Below are 14271 nucleotides of genomic sequence, written 5' to 3'. Positions count from 1 at the left end.
TTCACACTCGACCTCACCAAATCATCCCTCCCCCCAGCACAGGACAAAACCTTCCTGGGAAGCAGGTTATGGACAGACCTGATGAAAGCTTTCCTTCCTCAGTAGAAGGTAATTTCCCTGATCAACCACTTCCAGGACCTCCTCCAGGTCAAGCACTTTGTCAGCCAGGCATTTCATGCGCCTACTGGGCCTTATGGCAGCCACAGTACCTATGCTGCCACTAGGCAGGATGCACATGAGAAAGTTACAGTGGTATCTGAAGAATGTGTGGTCCCAACCCAGCCACCCAGTAGACTTCCAAATACCCTTCCTGCCTTGCTTAAAAACAGAATTGAAGTGGTGGATTCAACAGATCCAACTGAACCCAGGCCTGCCCCTCCAACCCACCACACCAACTCAACACATGCACACAAGATGTTTCACATCTGGGCTAGGGAGCTACTGTGAATGGACTCTGGTGCAAGCCCTCTGAAAACCACGTCTCCTGAAAAAGCACATCAGTAGAAGGGAGATGACTGCAGTTCAGCTAGTCCTGCAGGCCTTTCTCTCTCTCTCTTGCAGCCAGACTCCCTAAAAATCTTCACAGACAACACCACTCTTATGTGGTACATCAGCAAACAAGGGGGGAGTGCAGTGCAAGTTTGGGAATTAGCCTTTCGGAATAGCACATCTCTATATAGGTAGTCTAACCACCAAACGGATGCCCTCAGCAGATATTTCTCTCTGCATCATGAGTGGAGGTTGCACAGAGAAGTATTCATAGACATTGTCCACCAATGGGGCACACCACAAATAGATTTATTTGCCTCCTCCCAGAACAGATAATTGAAAACCTTTTGTACCAAGGATCCCTCCCCACTAGCTTGGAGAGTGGATTCCTTCACCATCTCATTGAGGGATGGTTTCTGTATGCCTTCCCTCCCTCCCCTGTCATTCAGAAAGTCCACCTGAAAATCAGGAGGGACATGACAAAAATCTTGTTGGTGACTCCCTATTGGCCAAGGCAGCATTGGTTCCTCTTTCTATCTCTCGCCAAGGGTAATTGCCACAAGTTGCCCCCACAAGGTGGATCTGCTCACACAACAGAAGGGAACTCTGAGTTATCCACACCTGGGCATACTTTCCCTAACCCTCTGAGTGATAAACTTTTAGTCCTCTTCAGACACTGCTACACTGAAGACGTGCTATCTATACTGCAGCACGCCAGGAAACCCAACACAAAGAGATCCTACATTTCCAAATGGGAAAGGTTCTCCAAATGGTGTCTCCAAAGACATAGGGACCCCTTTCAAGTGGATGATCTAGTCTTAACCAATGTGTGTGACCGCATAAAATCGGACTTTTCATACTCTTCAGTGAAAATGCACCTGTCTGCCAATTCTGCTTGCTTACCATTGGACCCTCCTCTACTCTCCAGGCTGGATATTAAACTGTAGGAGTCTTGCACGTTAGGCAGCCAAGTAAGCCAATCCCACCTCCTTGGGACCTAAACTACATCCTAGAAAAACTACTTGCAATTGCTCCTTTTGAGCCAGCCAACTCTGCATCCCTGCAGAGGTGCACATGGAAAACAGTCTTACTGGTATCCGTCACCTCTGCCAAAAGAGTCTGAGTTACAGGAGCTCATAGTATTCCCTCCCTACACTATCTTCCACAAAGATAGGGTAACGCTGTGCACCTACCCCTCCTCCATGCCCAAAGTGATCAAAGAACTGTCCCTAAATCAATCTGTCCACCTTCTTTCCATCTCCTAAAAATGACAGTGAGAGAGTACTGCACTCCCTTGATGTCCACAGGTAGCTAAGGTTCTATTTGGACAAAACTAAGACCATTATAAAGTCTAATCAACTCTGTGTCCTTCCATCCCAGGGCCCTGGACAGGGCATTCTCCAAACAAACCATCTCCTGCTGGATTAGGAAAACTATCTGCTTCTGCTATTCTACCATGGCAAACACTTGCATCAGGGAGCCAAGGCACACTCTACTAGAGCAGTAGCCTCTTCTGGGGCCTTCTTCAAGGGCCTGGACACAACTACTATCCTTGAGGTAGCCACCTGGTCTTCATTGCATACTTGTACCAGACATTACAAGCTGGACCATTTCTCCAGATCCAGAGCAGGATTTGCAAGGGCAATTCTGCAAGGTTTTCTGGAATCTGCTACCTCTTCCTCCACCCTTCCTCCTCTTTTAAGCTGTGGTACTCTCCCACCATCAGAATACTGCAACGAGAATAGAAGTACATAGAATAGTTGTGTAAAATGTTACCATAACCATAGATGTCCTTCTCTTCCATGTTGCAGTATACCTTCCCTCCCACCTATCCCCCCAGCATTACTTTTCCCCTGTCTAGGGGGCATCATGAGGAACTACCTAGACCATGGTCGCACTGAACAGTTGAATTTCACCAGTCTAGAGGGCATCATTTGGCACTACCTAGACTACTGTACGACTTAGCAGTTAGTTCTGAGGTCTGTGCATGCAGACTTCACATTTAAGGCCTCTGGTTTATGGCCCTATGTGTGACGTCCCATGCACTAGCAGCAACCAGGCTTAAGCTTTTGTATATGAGCCGACGTTCGGGTCGACTTAGGCGGGGGATCCCACAGTCAGAAAACTGCAACATGGAAGAGAAGGACATCTATGGTTATGGTAAGATTTTCCACAGCTATTCTTTATGCTCTGAATGCAATACGAAGTAGTAGTTATGCCAAACACAGCACTTTGCCGAAAAACATGCAGTCGCCTTGCTTTATTTATGCTTAATGTGCTCTTTTTGCCCTTATTGTATTCATTTTGCTCATTTAATCTCTCTCCATGCCCATTGTACTTTTCTTGTGCTTGTTTTACTCTAAAACATGCCTGTTTTGCTTTAAACATGCTCGTTTTGCAATTCTAAGGTAATTCTGAACCCCTTATGTATTTTTCTGACCATCATTTTTTCAAATATTTTAATCTTAAACATTTCTTTTAATTAATAAACCTTTTGTGCCCCTCGCTTGTGTAATAATGCGGTTTATGCCCTTGTAATAATCTGTTTTATCTTTTTTGTAAAATAAACTGTTCGTGCAAGTTTTCGTTACTTTTGGTTCTTTTCTGGCCCTTTTTCATGCTTGTTTCTCTTAGTTTATCTTTACTGTTATCTGTTCACCTTGTAGCTCTGAATATCAGTCACTGGAATCCCGGTTCTGACACCATGTCGCTCGTCTAGTCAGGATATAATAGATTAAACTTTGTGCTTTCTGTTCAGGCAGCTTTATTATGTACAAACACATCAGGATTGAGGCTTAATAACTTTAACTTAGATAAACTTATAAGCAAACTAGCTGTTACACTCCTACATGCTCACTTTTTGGCTGCACTCACAAAATGGCTCTGAAGCTAGCATGTGCTGACTATTTATATGCACGTTCAGTCCTTGAAACACTTCTTAAAGATACAGCACACGTACTGTATTCTACAGAAGCCCTTACCACCAGCGAACAGAAAGGCAAGACCTAATTTGCTGTAGAGATCGTTTTCTTCCCCCCAATGGACCTTCAGGAACCAGTGGAGCAGGAAGACAATGTGGTTCCATAATTCCCAGTGTTTTTTTCCTGACTCTCAGGATGAATTCTCTTCTCGAGGCAGAAGGGTGGGTTCAGTGGCAGGTGCCGTCCCAGATGGAGAGGTGTCCACAAAGTCAGGGCTTCAGGAACCTTTCTGAGAGGCCCTTCCAGCACTCCTGAAGCACTGCCCAACTGTCCTACTCTGGAGGGGGGTAGACTTTCTTTTCATCCAGAAGCCTGGACAAGCATAAGATGTGATGCATGGGTGTTGAATATAATTTCCAGAGGTGGTTATATTCCCTTTTCCATTCTGACTCCCAATTCCAATAGGTGTCTCCCTGACATACCACCCAGTCAGAAGGAGAGTTCAAATACTTCTAAACAAAACAGTTATCCAGCAGGTTCCCACCAAACAATAAGGGTGCAGAACTTACTCAAGCTTCTTTTTGGTGCCAAAGAAGACAGGGGACCTTCAAGCCCATCTTGAATCTGAGTAGTCTGAATTTATTTGTAAAGAAGTCGAAGTTCCACATGGTGACAGTGCAGTCCATTCTGCCTGTGCTGCACAAGGATGACTGTATGTGCTCTGTACATCTCCAGGATGGGTACTATCATATTAAAATAGATATACATTCCAGGAGATATCTAAGCTTCCGGCTGGGTCCAGTCGTAATCAGTTCAAAACACTGCCCTTGGGCCTCACCACCACCCCCGCATGTTCACCAAGTGCATGGCAGTGGTTGCATCTCATATTCGGCTGCAAGGATTCCAGGTGTTTCCTTATGTGGACGATTGGTTCCTGACAGCACCCACAAGGCATTAACTTCTACAGGCTATCCAGTTCATGTTACATTTGTTTCACCACCTAGGTATCACAGTAAATATGAAAAAATCCAAACGGAGTCCGGTACAGGAGATAAGAGTTCATAGGGATGCAGCTGAACACAGTAACACAAGTAGCAGCCTTTCCCTCTCAAAGAATCTTATCCCTGAGGCAGTAGTTTCAGCTGTTATTAGACACTCCCAGTCAACCAGTTTGACTAGTCCTCATAGCCCTGGGATCCATGTCAGCTGCCATTCTGTTGGTACCCCTGGCCAGGTTCTTCAGTGGACCCTAGCTGTGCAGTGGTCTATTTAGTATCATCCCCCCTCAGCTCCAGTCAGGCTCTCTGATTTGCAGGCATCATCTCCGATGGTGGACATTAACAGACTATCTCCATCTAGGAAGGGCATTCATTCTTCCCACCCCTTCAGCCACAGTGACCATGGACACTTCCCTGTTTGGGGGGGTGGGGTATTTCCAGGGAAGAATGGTTCAAGGCACATAGTCCACTACAGAGACCAAGTTGCAGATAAATTTTCTGTTGATGAGGGCAGTCCTTCTCATGTTACAAGTCTTTCAGGACTGCCTTCCTTTGGGAACGATTGCAGCTCTGACGAACAACATGTCGGTGGTTTGGTACATCAAAAAGCAGGGAGGAAACCATTCATACCCGTTGTGCAGGGAGGCCATGAGGGTTTGGGAATAGGCGATTTCTTCAAACTGCTTTCTCATTGCAATGCACATTCCAGGGGAATTCAGCGTTCTTGTGGACAGACTCAGCAGATCGGTCTTGAGTCTACACAAGTGGTCCCTGAACCAATCAGTAGTGGAGCAGATATCCTGTTTGCCTCTCCCCTAAACAACAGGTGCAGCAGGTACTTCGCTCTAATCCCTTCTTTGTGAGACTCGCCCAGGGATGCTCTAGTCCACGATTGGCCCTCAGATCTCCTCTATGTTTACCCACCTATACCCCTGATAACTAAAGTTCTTCAGAAAGCCCAAAGGTTGAAGACAAATCTAATCCCCATTGCCCCTTATTGACCTCATCGGGTATGGTTCCCAGCGGTCTCATTGCAAGTATCCTCCATGGTTACTGGATCCCAAACAGGATCCGATATCTCACCCTTGGAATGCCAGACCTCCAATCTATGATCCTTCGAACTAACCACTTGGTTTTTCCACTTCCAGTGATTTTACAAGAGTTCAGGCTAGCTTCCCCTGTCTGTGAAATCATTCTTGCTTCACATAAATCCTCCACTAAGAAAGTGTATTGTAGCAAGTGGAAGAGATTTTCTTTTTAGGCCTCACAGAGAAATATTGACCCTTTTCTGCTTCTGTTCCTGACATTTTGTGTTGCTTCACTATTTCAGCTCGGAGCTGTTTTTTCCACCATCAAGTTGCAACTTGCTGTTATCTCTAACTTTCATGCGGGGAAGGATGTTAGTTTTCTATCCTCTTTCCATGTATGTTATGTAGGGCCTTTATGAAAAGTATTTTCACCTTAGGCCCCTGATTAAGGATCCTTCTCTCCCTTGGGATCTCACTTTAGTGCTTCAAGAACTGACCCCAAAACCTTTTTAACCTGCTGACTCGTGACTTAAAATTCTTGTCATGGAAGACTGCCTTTCTGTTGGGCATTACTTTGGCCAGAAGGATGTCAGAATTGCAAGCTCTGTATTCTCTACTTCCTTGTATCTCATTCTTCAGACATAGAGTTTCGCTTAGAATGAACCCAACTTTCATTCCAAAAGTAGCTTCTGAGTCAGATATTAATCAGACTATCCACCGACCCGTATTCTTTCCTAATCACTCCAATAAGGGTGAGTAAATGTTACATACTTTGGATTTGCATAGACAGCTGTGTTTTTACCTACATAGAAGTAGCAATCATAGGAAATTGGCCTTTTCTCCAACGAGGTTAGGACGGGCAGTTTCTAAAGTTACCTTAGCGAAATGGATGGTGAGTTGCATTGCCACAGCTTATGCCCAGCAAGGAAAGCAACTTCCCCGTCCAGTGAAAGCCCATTCTACCAGGTTTATGTCTACTTCATCTGCCTTCTCTGCAAGTACCTCAGTTGATGAAATTTACGCTGCAGCTACTTAGTCCACAGCTCACACTTTTTTGTATCTCACTACAAGCTGGATATTGTTTCTAGGAATAGAGCATCCTTTGGTTCCACGGTGCTTAGGTATATCCTTCCACGGGGTCCTTCCAGGGCTTTATGTTGCTGGGGACTCTGACCCATTTGTGATGCAGAGTGAAATGGATATCAGATTAAAAGTTATGTACTTACCATAACTTGGCATCTGTGTTGTCCTGTTTCACTATGTATCACACCCCACCCCACCTTCCCCCTTCCTTTTACAGCTGAGAGCGATATGGAGGGTGAGGGAACCCACCTGTTCCTACTTGGGCTCCAGTTGGCCGTTTTCTGTTTCTCCTTTTTTTAGATGCACTCTTCAGGAAGGGACAGCAAACTTGATCTGAGGGTTTGAAAGGAGTGAGGCATTATAGGAGTGAGAGGAGTTTGAGGCTTGGATCGTATGTTGCTGAAAGAATTAGCAGAGTCTGATCCAAAGACCCATTTGTGATGCATAGTGAAATAGAACAATACAGATTCCACGTTATGGTAAGTACATAACTTCTGGTTTGAGAGCTCTGCTACAATGAGAAACAGTTGCTGACTTTTCAGACAAGACGTGGACATATCCCAGTAAGGGAGTCCAGAGGGGTGATGCTGCTTTGAGATCATTTGAATACTATGAGTTTTTGATTCCTGCTGCTTAGCGTAACAGGATTATAGACCTATAGAACTGTTGTGTTGTGTTTATGGGGGGCTCTTGAGACCTGTTTTTTTCAGGGGGGTGTTCTGCATGTCTCCTTTAGTTCAGAAAGTTATTTTTGTACAGTTTCTTTTTTTCTTTCTTTTTGTTAAGGAGAATGCACCATTCCCTTTTGTTTTTTCTTGAAATACAATTATATATTTCTTATAATCATTTAACTTTTTGTGCATTAATATACCACACATGTCCAGTAGATATAGCAAGTTATACAAGTAGTTAAATAAAAGCAGGTAAGAATGTCAGAAACAGTTCAGAATGTTCAGTAGGTAAAATGCAGAAACACAAGTACTTGTAACACATTACTTGGGTAAAAAAGTACTTGACAGTTATTTGCAGTGCATATCATTTATTTAGTATAATGCTATGCTTTGTTGTTTAAGGAGGTGGTTTGCACTATGACAGACTGTTAAAGGCTGAGGTAAAAAATCATAGTGATATTAACTTAGTTTTGTTTAATATTCTCAGAAGTATAGATAATAATGCTATTCATTAGTTGTTTTAAGTAAAAAAAATTGAGTGCATGTAGTTTTAAGCTGCTTTTGTTAACCAAAGTAGTGTGTAGCATGAGAAGTAACATTTAAGATGATTTAGTTGTGCTTTGAATGTTTTTAAGGTTAGGTTCTTTCCTGACACCTTTGTCAGGAAGATTATAGAACACATTACTTATGGTCAGTTGTGGCAGAAGTTAAAAGTCTGAGGGAAGTTCGCTGAAGCTACTTTCAGTGAGAGTGGAGTTTTCATTCATCTTCACTGTTGTGTGTCCTCAGAGTTGATAAATACATGTTTAGGGGTGCCCATCCATATGGGGTGGTGGAGGATGGGGCTTGCAGCACTGCCTGGTCTCTTGTTTCGGTATGGAAGACTGTTTTGCAGCTGCATTTTCTCACCTGTTTTCTTTTTCATAGTCATGGCTGCAAGTCCCTGTATTGTCAAGCCTAGATGTCCATGTGTTTTTATTTTATTTCTTGATAGGTTCTTCTACTGAATGTCTTGAGGTAGAGCTCTGCAGAAGGTACCCAAGCAAATGCTTTTGATTGAGCAGGAGTATGACTTTTTGAAGAAAGTGTTTTTAGAAATTCATGGACGATAACACTGGATGAGAATCAAATCCATTTTGGAAGGTCTGGCAATTGATGCAGAGGTTACGGTTGTGAGCTGGAGTTCCTATGGTACAGAGTTTGATTCCCTCAGGCCTCTTAAGAGTTTGGGGGTTGGCATAATGGTACTTCCAGACAAAAGATAGAGGAGTTGATTCTAACCTTTAAAGGGAAATTGTCTAGGCTTAAAATGGCTTGCAAGCGAATATAGTCTAGTACCTGCCTATGAAGGGGGTCAAAAAGATGCTTAATGGGGGGATTCTAAATGAAAGCTGAGTTTAAAAATGTAAAATGGTTTACACTGCCTAGTGAAAAATTTTGACTTTCCAGTTTTGTTACTAGTTATTTTTACAAGGGCGTAAATGACTGGAAAATAAAAAAAAAAAAAACAGTTTCCTAGAAGGATATACAGAGTGCTACTTATTTTATTATCTGTTTTACTATCCATTTAACAAATGTAAACATTAAATTCTTGGAGTAGCTAGTTCTGTTTTTGTATTTTGCACTTAAAGGGAAGGATAGCATTTCATTTTTGTGTGATTCAGAGCTGTCTCTTGCCGAGCGTTATGGACTGCTATTTGATTGTGTAACAAATACTATTGATATTGCAATATTAGTTAGTTCTAGCAATTCAGAATAAAATGGATCACAAGAAAAAAGTGCTTTTGATTGCTTTCTATGTTCACCATATATTTTGTCTTAGTTACTAATCTTTTCTTCCTGTCTGACCAGGGCTTATTACCCCGTGGAGAAAAGCCTAATCCACTGAGGACGAAAAATGACAGAGTCAATCACCTGTTGAAAGCTTCTCTTCCAAAATTACCAAATGTACAGTTTTTGGATACAGACTCTGGTTTGGTGCATTCTGATGGCACCATCATATGCCATGACATGTTTGACTTTTTGCACTTAACTGCTGCGGGTTATGCTAAGGTTTGCAAACCACTTCATGAACTGCTATTACAGCTCCTGGAAGAAACACCGGAGGAGAAGCAAGCCACACTGACCTGATCGATAAGAAGGACGTATTATGTTTATTGACAACATTCTTGATCTTCAGTATCAGTCACTGAGACAACATAAAATCTTTTTATCCTCCTCGGTGCAGTCCTTTTAGGTTGCTCTTACATTTTAACTTTAATGGACACCTAGGAATGAGCAGAGGGTCAGAATGTCGAACAGACTTGTATTTTGTTTTATTTTTGGCTACTTGGCCTTTAGCTTGGACACACTGATTTAATTTGTTTCATCTCTGCAGAGTTTTGGACCCTGCATCAGAAACATTTGTAAAGCAGTCTGTTTAGGTGCATTTTATTTAGAGTACAGGCAACAACTTCTGTGAATCTCCAAACAAATTGTTGAAGTCTTTATGGAGTTATGTTACTTGCATGTTTGTGTTTATGTATATATGTACCTGTGTCTGTAAGTGTGTGTTGAATGTCTCCAAGACAAGAGTTCCAGTGTAAGTGTGAAATGCTGAAAATGTAGATGTTCATAGATATGAAAAGATGCAGTTTTTGAGTTCTTATGTGTAGAAAATATTAAGGATGAAGAAAATGAAAGGTAGGCTGTTACAGGCAGTTCCTTTGGCTGGTTGCAGTTGAAACCAGTTTGAGGAGGCACCTACAGTTGTTGTTCCTTTGGCTTTTCCTGGTTAGGGGTCACCACAGCGGAACTCCGGTCCGCTAATGATTGGCAGTAGATTTTCACGGTGCCGATGTGCCAGCTCGATGCCCAACCTTCAACAAAGGCACGCCCATTCACGCATGTCTTTCGAATGCCACTCGACCACGGGGAGGACATGTAGACTCCACACAGAAGGCGCTCCAGCCGAGAATCGAACAGGAGGACCTTTTGTATTGTAATACCTGGGTAGTTTTTATATATTTTTTATAAACTGATTTCTGGTCATAGTGGAACCTAGATCTTTCATTCCGTCTGCCTCTCAGTTTTTCACGCTACTGATTAAAGTGTATTGTACTGACAGTATACCACAGAGTTAAGACATTGAGCATCTAATGAACTTCATTTTTTTGTGTTAACTTCATTGGTTTTTACTTTGATTCTGAGGAAATTCTCTAACTAGACAGTATACCCGTAATTTCTTTATAAAAAAGGCAGTTGTGCTTGATGGGTTTTTGCAGTTAACAGATGTAAAGTCTAACCTATTTACATACCAACTCTTCCAGACCCTAGTTCGTCCCTTTGCCCTGTCCTACACTCCTTCCTTATGATATGAATGTCTTAAGATGCTGTGTAGCATGTCTTATACCCAGGAGAAGAAAATGAAAAACAGAACTGCTACCTCATGCTGAACTCTGTATGAAGTAAGTAATCTAGGACCACTTGCAGCTTGTTTGTCAAATTCTAGTCAGTGATGCTCCACTGAAGGGCACACTTTTTTTTTTCTTGAGAGTGTAATGTAGCTTTTTTTTTAACTATGTTACATATAACATGATTTTGTCAGTACTCGTATACATATTTTTAGTGCAGCATTATACAGAATAAGCAGCTTGCATGCAAGTAGACCTGGGTTTTTAATATTTTTGGTATTTACAGTGTAGGTCTGTTAAAGATCAAGATTGGCATTGTAATTTCATACTTTTATGTTAAAAGTTGAACTGTTGCATTTCAGTTTTTGTTGAAAGCTTTTCATCATATTTACAGGACTTTTATAAGATTTGTTTTCCTTTGGGCTTCTAATCCTCATAATTTAACTTTTGTCATTTGCACATGGCAAAGGGAGAGCTACATTCCTACTCTGTACCTTAGGTATTTGTTTGGGGCAGTCTGTCTTTTCTGTTAAAGCATGGAGTTGCCATAGAATTGTCTACAGAAAATGTGTCTGTCTGAAATTTCCATCTAATCTGAAAACTGCCCCGAACATGATGTTGCAGCACAGCCACTCAGTCAGTGTTTTTTTTTCTTACAAGTATTAAAACCATAGATGGTGATTGGAGCTCTGTTTCAGGAATGAAATCATCTGTGTCGCCTGGTGTGGTTTATTCACTTACTATATTCCACTGATGATTGTTTTCTAATTCCTTATTATACCTCTAAGAGAAAAGACAAAACTAATGACCCCCCCCCATAGTAATCTGTAGAGGCTGCAGTCTATTCTACACAGACTTTTTACAAAAAAAAACACATGAGTAAGGGCTGGGTGTTATCTTTTATGGTAATACACCTTGAAGCAGCTTCTAAGATAATACACCTTGAAGCCTTGTCTAAGTATTAACTTTTTGTCAAATAGAGCATATCCTGTGGTTGTCTCCCTTACTGATAACACAGGCCATTCACAGAGGTTGCATCCACTTTGTGTCTGATGGCCTGACAGTGTACCATAATAATTACTACAATGTCAGTGTGTGCGAAAGCTCATTCACCTTGTTCTTGAAACTCATAATCCAGCTAACAGACAGTCTGGTTCCTGGCCTGACCAGTGCTAGGTTACCTTTGTCTCCCCGCTCTTCCCCCAATGAAAATTCCTGTTGTAGCCGTTTACTTCTACCAGCCACTGCAGCCTATAAAACTTGTACGAATAAGTGCAAGTTATGTGATCCTTCTATTATTTAGCGTGTGTCATACAGCTAAATCCATAAAACCATCTATATCTCTGTAACCTAGGCAAGTCAAATTAACCATACTGTTGTTTATACATTTTAATACTAAATTTCATGTCTGACTGTGGCTTTGGGAGATTGAGATTGGGGACCATATTATATTTTAAGCTAAAAAATGTTTCTTCAGTTTTTGTGAAAAAGAGATGGGTGCAAAATGTTTAAAACCATGCTTTCTAAAATTTACTCTGCACACTTCCCTTTCCACTGCACCATAAAGTTGTCTTCAGCTAGGTCCCACTCTCAAGAAATGACTTTAGCATGGGCTAAATAGCTTCTATTTACTCATCTGTTTGCTGCCATCTCCTGTGTCTTTGAGATGATCCTCATCTGACGCTACCAGAGGGGAACATTCAGCTGATCTTCGAGGTACATGGTGGCAGGCACTCAAGTTCTAATTTATAGCATTCTGCCATTAGATGGCACTGTCCCATTATCTAGCAAGTTCTTCAGCTACCCTCTTTCCCGTGGTAAGACCGGGTCATTGCCAAAATAATTGCTGGTCTAATGGAAAGGCTGGACATTATGAAAACAACGACCAAGCTAGTTCTTCCATCATTTGGGTTGTTTTCAGTAAGTTACTCTTTAATGATGTCATGTAAATCAGGAGTGAAGTTTAAATTAAAATGGCTACACAGCTTGTATTTCCTTCTTAAGATATGAGTGGTAGAAGTACTCAGAAAGGTGACAAAAAGGTGGTTGTAAAAATGAGATTAGGGCTGGATTTAGCAGGCACCCCAGCCCTAAACTATGGAGGATGCCTGTAGTGGAGCGCATACTTTACTTTTGCTTGATGGCCTTGAAGGTTCTTGTCTTTTTTTATACTAACAGTGGGAGTAAATACTTTTTTGTACAGGAAGGGGAGGGCATTCTTGTACTTCTGCTAATCCTTCACTCTTCAAAGATTACGATGGACAATTGAATTCTGACGTGAAGAGCAAGAGCTCTGAAGTGTAGTGGTGCACCTCCTCTTGCCTGTATCCTTTCTGGGTAGTTCTTGCAAATTATCCTGCTTGTGAACTTTTTTCTTCCATCCCATACTGTTTGTTTATGCCTGGATTACAATGTGTATGGAAAGAGCCATCATTTCCAAAATCTGTGTAAAATGCGTTTCTCATTTATAGAAGAAAGTCTACTGTACTTTTTGTCATCATAGAGCTTATGGGTGCAGCACTTCTGTTATTTGTCTAGTCTTTGAACATCATTGGACAGTGAGTATGACTACCAGTCTGTCATATTCTGAGGCAGGTAGTGATTTTTCTCTTCTGTAAAATGTGAAAAGTCTGGATATAAATCAGTAAGTTTGATAACTAACAATGTGTGCCTCTTGTTATTTTTGTGTTTGTTTTGTCTTGTAGTGGATTACAATTGTTTTGTTGAGCTGTACTGTACTCCATACATACACACACACACATATATATAAAATGTGTGTGTGTTGTACATATGCACAGACACATTTAGGTCTAATAGTACATTGATTCATCCTTTGTTTTGCTTAGCATTATTTCTCTAGTGCTTGACACACTTCACTGGCAATGTTGACCATTTAAAAAATACTTCATTGTAATGGTGGTGATTTTATTTACTGATTATTTTAAGCCTTGGCACATCACCCCCCCAACTCACACAAACAAAAAAAAAATTGATCTTACCTACACTGGAAGCAAATGTGTGTCAGCTGAGCTGTATCCAACAAATAGGGCCCAGATAGATCACCACAAGCACTGAAGTCTATGACTAAACTAGATGCGAAAGGCAAATCAGCAAGTTTAAAAGCTGTTTAATAGAACTAAGCTTATAAAGCAAGTGTAAATGAGAAAGGTGCATACACACGCACGTAAGTATAACAATGTGATTCAAGACTTCATCAGAAAACACAGGAGCTTAAGAACTGCCTAGCAAATGAAAACTAATTGAATAGTCACTAGCCAAATACAGTTGTTGCAATATTATAATTTGGTAATTTTTTTTAAAAATATAGTTTGAGAAAAAAAATAGTCCATTATAACTATCCCACTGTTAGTTTGCAGTTTCATTTGCCTCTTCAGTTCAGTTAAAAGTAAATAATTTTAATTTTCTCCCTTTCTCTGTGGGCAAACATGAAGTAGCACATAAATCCAATTGCAATCTAAGGTGTATATTTATTCGGGTAAGCCATTTGTCCTGTTTTGGAATGTAAAAAAAAAAATCCTTGCCTTTCTGTATGTATGAATATGATATTTAATTACATAAAATGTTTCTTTTCTGACCCACTCCCAAAAACTTTGTTAAATTTTAGTAATGTAGTATTAAACACTCGTTTATTTGTAAACCTAGGTGTCTGAATAGTATTCCATAAGATA

General features: G+C 41.1%; 1 protein-coding gene across 2 annotated transcripts in view; it reads left to right on the top strand.

The window, feature by feature from the left end:
- PAFAH1B2 (platelet activating factor acetylhydrolase 1b catalytic subunit 2) overlaps window positions 1–13243 on the top strand; it is a 395905-nt gene extending 382662 nt beyond the window's left edge. For both annotated transcript variants that reach the window (XM_044080967.1, XM_044080966.1), the window contains one exon: window positions 9042–13243. In XM_044080967.1, the coding sequence (XP_043936902.1) occupies window positions 9042–9320 (279 nt within the window). In that variant the 3' untranslated portion in view covers window positions 9321–13243. The remainder of the gene's footprint in view (window positions 1–9041) is intronic.
- The last annotated feature ends 1028 nt before the right edge of the window (window positions 13244–14271 follow it).

Source organism: Protopterus annectens, chromosome 8.part0 (genome assembly GCF_019279795.1).
Source record: "Protopterus annectens isolate FY-2018-M chromosome 8.part0, PAN1.0, whole genome shotgun sequence".
Taxonomy (NCBI): Eukaryota; Metazoa; Chordata; order Ceratodontiformes; family Protopteridae; genus Protopterus; species Protopterus annectens.
This window is presented reverse-complemented; position numbering and strand designations above follow the sequence as displayed.